General features: G+C 42.4%; 1 protein-coding gene across 1 annotated transcript; it reads right to left on the bottom strand.

Annotated features, from left to right (window-relative positions):
- Window positions 1-3273: 3273 nt before the first annotated feature.
- LOC306789949 (kelch repeat and BTB domain-containing protein F47D12.7-like) lies at window positions 3274-3986 on the bottom strand (the record flags this gene model as incomplete). The annotated part of the gene is given in 3 exon segments (XM_079286051.1): window positions 3274-3514; window positions 3583-3668; window positions 3672-3986. Coding segments are annotated over 3 exon segments (642 nt in total).
- Window positions 3987-5882: the final 1896 nt, after the last annotated feature.

The following is a 5882-nucleotide window of genomic DNA, read 5'->3' on the forward strand; positions in this document are numbered from 1 at the left end:
CAAATGATGTCAATTTGAGATGAGGAAAAACAGGAAGTATTTGTTCACACTTGGAAAAAAGATGATTCTGAAGGTCATTCATTTTTTCCTGACTCAGTGTGCACTTACATGTCGTTACTGTCAATGTTTGGTCAGGATGTTTATGCATTTGTTGCAGAAGCAAGACATTGAATGTGTGTATGTACATGGCTTCAATACGATTTCGAAAAATGTTGAATCTGTGGCAACCGTTTCCCTGAAGAGGTGGGCTTTTCACTCAACAATGTTTGCTGTAAGTTACCCATCATGTAGCAAGTCATGCATACCATACTTACACGTTGGATTGCTGAAATAATTTTGACATTCTGTAGATTATTTTATTCAGTTCTTTGGAGCACGGAGGGATGTAGGCCTAGTGTCCCATCTCCCAGAGGAATATCTCAGTTGTGTCTTCATGTTTATCACATGACCAACTTGGAGTTTTCGCCTTCTTCTGATTGCTTATAGCATGTTTCCCGGAGCAACAAGAGAAAACTAATCAGGATTGTTTTTTTCTGTTTCTTAGGATAAACATAGAAAAAGCCAGAGACCTTAACATGGTGCAAATCACACTCAATAATTCATTCCTGGCTTTATAGTTTGATTGTGTTCCTTTTATTAGCCAATTTAAAACGCTATTTACATTCACAAAAAACTATTTAATAATTAATATTACATCTCAAGAGGACTGAAATGATTGGGCATCGGTCATTCAGCGGGTCTTGATTCCAGTTTCAGTTTGACCCACTTTTATTCCAGGTACCTTAACAACCATCTGAGGGGAAAGCATGAAAGCTCTTTTATGTTAATGCAAAAAAAAACCTCTTCTGTAGCCATGACAACAGTCTCCTGAGTGGATTTCTTCCACCAAGTGAACCCCTGGATCCTGTGCACTTAAGAAATATGTTTCAAAAAGAGAACCTGAGAAGCTTTTTAAAGGACGATGTATAATTTATTTGTATTTTTCTCCTGCTTCAGAGCTTCTTCAAAGTGTGTCCTGTATGAGACGTGTTCTGAATCTGTCAGACCGCGACAGTAATGCAGTCGTACTTCCCACATCTGTTTGTTCTCAATGAGATTAACCTTCTTCAACATATACCCAGCTGTTCTGTGCCATAAGGCAGCGTTCAAAATCATTTCCACGCACTCGAAAATAAATCACATTCATAAACAAAACCCCTTTGGTGTTGATTCAGTAAATGCCTCTTGGAAAAGCAATTGAAAGCATCATGCTGTCTATTAATACCAGCTCATTTGAATGGTTAAGGACCTGGTTGTTCTTGTCATAACGTATACAGACTCATTGTTGTTGTTCTAGTTGACAGCAAACACAGAGTAAGACCCTCAAGATTTTAGGTTGTATAACTAAAATGCACTTCTGCAGCTTGACAGCTAACAATAGTTCGACAGAAAGGTAGAGGGATTAAAACAATAAACCTCCGATAACCATTCTGGGGCAGACAAAGTTACACTGACACATCGTCACCTTTTAAGTTAACATGGCTAAAGCCCGCTGAGGCAAATTTGGGACTTTGGGCTGTATAAATATATTGAATTGAAATTGTGAGCAAACAGCCTCTTTATAAATCCAGAAGATACAAATCAACATCAGCATTCATTTGGGTTGTGCTCATGCTATGTGATGAATGTGAGTGCATTTATTCTTCCTTTAGCTCTGTTTTTGATCTCTACCAACTTATAGTCAGTGCGCCAAATACAGTACTCTATGACAGTGTGGTGGGCGTTACTTTAAAATTGAAAGAAAAGCTGAATGTGCATATATGCAGCAAAGTAAAAACAATTCAATTTCCTAAATTCTGCACGTTTCCAGTTTTGCAAACTGTCCGTGAACCTGCAGAGCTTAGCATTGCCACCAACACATTAACTGCAATAATCTCTCGATGAATACAACATCTGACCCGGCTCAACACATTAAAATAAGACGTGCAACCTGACAAGTAGGCTAATCAAATATGGCGACTACAAGTAATAAAAAAGTAATTGTGAAGTGTGTCAAAAAAGGGATAAAAAGTCAGAATATGTCGAAAAGTCATAAAAAAAATATTGTAGTTAGAAAAAAGTCACAGCATATTATGTCAAAAAAGTCATACAAACAACAAAGTACAGTATGTTGATAAAAGTCATTAAAAAGTCATAGTATAATATGTCAAAAAAGTCACAGTACAGTATGTCGAAAAAGTAATTGTATAGTATTACGAATAACCTGATAGTATGTCTAAAAGTCATAAAACAGTATAATCTGTTCCATAAAGAAATAGTATAATAAATTGAAGAAAGTCTTTAAAAAGTATTGTAAAGTGAGTATCAATGACTTAAAAAAGACATGATATTGTACAGTATGGTACAGGTACACTATAGTTTTAAAAAAGGCTTAAAAAGTGAAAGTATAGTATGTCAAAGAAATGGACAAAAATAATCTGATTAAAAAAGTCATAGCATAGCATGTCAAAAAACGTCAGAAAAAAAGTCAGAGTAAAGTATGTAAAAAAAAGCCTTAAATCAAATATAAATTGTATATTGTTTGCTGAAAGAAATACGTTTTTTTGTATACGTTTTATTCATGACACGTTTTATTGTATTAATGGTACATATTTTAGCTTTCAGCCTGAATTAATATGAGGCCGGCCTTAGTTTGGCAAGTTTGGTTACCTACACATAATGTGCTCATAGTGGTAGAACCTTTGCCAAAATGATGATGATTGAACTTAATGTTAACTGTTGGTTTATTGTGCAGAAATATAATGTGTAATGCTTGTATTCCAGTCACTCACCTCTGGGCCTTTCTCATTTCTCAATTGTGTGCTTACTCAACTCCTCGGTCCTTGACTCTCCAGCTTATGACCCAGAGATAAAGTATGGTCAGAACAAGGTGATTTCAAATATGAATACAATGTATTGAAAGCTACTCTGTGCATTTGGTAGATTTGCCGGCATCTAGCGGGGAGGATGCAGATTACAACCAGCTAAACTTTTTCAAGCTGTGCCAAGCGAGTAGGAGAAATACGGTGGCCGATGTGAAAACCTGAACGCATGAAACACAGCAATTCGTATTTGTCGTATTAAGGCGTTAATGTTACAATGATGCACTCTGGATCAACCCGTGTGTGTCTGCAGGTGGAACACAGCACCCCCCTCACAGAACATAAAACTTAGAAGTTGCACAAACTGAGAAGTTGAAAAGAAAATCTCTGGAGGAACAGCAGTTCAATGCACAATAAACATTTATTTCCTTATTTAGTCTTTTACGTCTTGTCGGGTGGATGATGGCACCACGGCACTGTTCAGGAGTGTTCTGAAGAGTCTTCTGAGTCCGCAGACATCCAAACTGACAATCGACAGGGACTCACGGGGGAAAACGTACTCGTCCATGTTGGGGAGCCCGGACAACACACAGCAACTCAAGTCACTGCGGGAAATATGCATGGAACAGACCTCCGTCCACTTGTCAGTCGTTGCGTCGTAGGACTCGACATTACTGCAGGTGCCGTGGCCGTTACAGCCCCCAACATGCCCCCTATGCTCGTGCTCGCGATGAGACTCCACTGGTTGGTCTCGGGCCTGTAGCACTGCCCGTCAAAACCTCCTATGGCGTAGATGCACTCGCCCAGCACAGCGACGCTCACGTAGCATCAGCGGTGGTACATGGGTGGCCCCTCGTGCCAGGTGCGCGTGCTCAAGTCGAACCTGCGCACGTTGTTGAAATGCTCGACCCTGTTGAAGCCGCCGACGCAGTAGATGCTCCCGTTGAGGACGGCGGTGCCGTGGTAGGCGCGAGGACCCACGTCTTGGTCTGTCACCTGCATCCAGAGGTCGGTGCTGACGTCGTACGGCTCGATGCTGTTCGTTGGATCGGTGCCGCTCCAGCCCCCAATGGCCAACAGGATGCCGTTAGGCAGGCGAGGGCGGGCGAGAGGGTTGCTGAGATGCGCAGAGGGTCTGAACCTCATGATGGGACTTAGGATTTCGATGACTGCCCTGACCATGTGCAGGCACTCAGCGTTGTTTTTCACTAGCTCATTGAACATCACGTTCAACCTCATGTAGTCCTTACTCATCAACACCAGTCGCACCTACACAGAAAAGCAGACATCGCAGTGCTCTTGTCTAAGGTATATGTTGACCTTTTGTCACCAGATTTAGTTTAGACTTGCATCTTCAGCATTAAAAATAAAAGTAACAACGCTACGTGTGTGTCCGCCTCGAGAATACATCACAGAAATTGGCGACGAGGATAAAACTACGTTCTCGCAGGGTAGGAGAGACACTCGGTGTCAGTACTAGTGAGTATGATGGCCCTGTTTGGGAGAATTGACGAATTCAAGCCAGAAAATGAACAATGGTCCGCGTACATTGAACGGATGGAACAATTCTTCGAAGCTAACGACGTAGCCGAAGATAAGCAAGTAGCTACGCTTCTCAGTGTCATGGGTGCGGCTACTTATGGGCTTTTGAGAAATCTGGTGCAGCCCAGGAAGCCAAAAGATAAGACGTTTGACGAAATAGTGGCCGTTCTAAAGGAACATTATGAGCCCAAGCCCTTATTAGTAGCTGAAAGGTTTCGCTTTAACCGGTGTAACCAAAAAGCTAACCAGCCGGTGGCTCAGTATGTAGCAGAGTTGAAACAATGCGCATCTAACTGTGAGTTCGGCGCCAACTTGGACGCATCACTGCGAGATCGTCAGTGGAATAAGAAACGAGGGCTGCCAGAGGAGACTACTTTCGGAAAATGATCTTACTTTTGCAAAGTCTTTTGAGATCGCGCTCAACATGGAGACTGCCGACAGAGACGCACGTCAGTTGAGAGGGATGGAAAGTGAAAGTGTCGGGGCGGCAAGCATTCACAAGGTGAGGCCACAGCGGACAAGGAACTGTTACAGGTGCAATGGAAAGAATCACGAGCCAGATGAGTGCCGTTTTAAAGAGACTAAACGCCATAACTGTGGCAAGACTGGGCATATTAAAAAGGCATGTCGGTCCAAGGCACAGGCAGAGAGTGAAAGGCATTCATGGGGCAGAAGAAAGAAACACACAAAATATGTGGAAGCTGAAGAAGACGCTGAATTGGGTGTGTTCACAATTTTGACTGTCACAAGTGAAGATGCTGACCTGTATAAAGAAATATTCACTGTAGCTGAGGTGAGGTTAGAGATGGAAATAGATACTGGGGCTGCAAGGAGTATCATTTCATGGGGTACATACAGGGAGAACAAGAGCCTGCCTACACTGGCCGCAGCACGCATTCAGAGGTGGGCGATTATATTGTCAGCGTATGACTACCACATTGTCTATCGCAAATCAGAAGAGCACAGTAATGCTGATGGAAGTGTTTCGTATGTCACAGATCACCTCTCAAGCAACAATCACCAGGCTCAGGAGACTGTTTGCCTCTTACGGTCTCCCTGAACAAATTGTGACAGACAATGCGACGACATTCACATCAGACGAGTTCCAGACTTTTGCCAAGCAGAATGGGATTCTGCACACCACAAGTGCACCTGGACATCCAGCAACAAATGGTCTGGCAGAGAGATATGTTCAGACGTTCAAGACAGGTATGAAAAAGCTTGCTTCACTGAACATTGAGGACAAGATCTCACTGTTCCTGCTACAATATCGGACTACGCCTAACTGCACTACTGGACAGTCCCCGGCTGATCTGTTTCTTCACAGACATATCCGGACAAGGTTGGATTTCCTAAAGCCTTGTACCAAGGAGACGGTACGCAAGAAACAGTATCAGCAAAAAGAACACCATGACCGCACTACTGCGGACTGTATCTTTTTCAACCATGTAACCAGCCAACTAGACACGGAGTAGTGAGGATATGGTCTTAACTAAATCT

Source organism: Melanostigma gelatinosum (assembly GCF_949748355.1).
Source record: "Melanostigma gelatinosum genome assembly, chromosome: 2".
In the NCBI taxonomy this organism is placed as follows: domain Eukaryota; kingdom Metazoa; phylum Chordata; class Actinopteri; order Perciformes; family Zoarcidae; genus Melanostigma; species Melanostigma gelatinosum.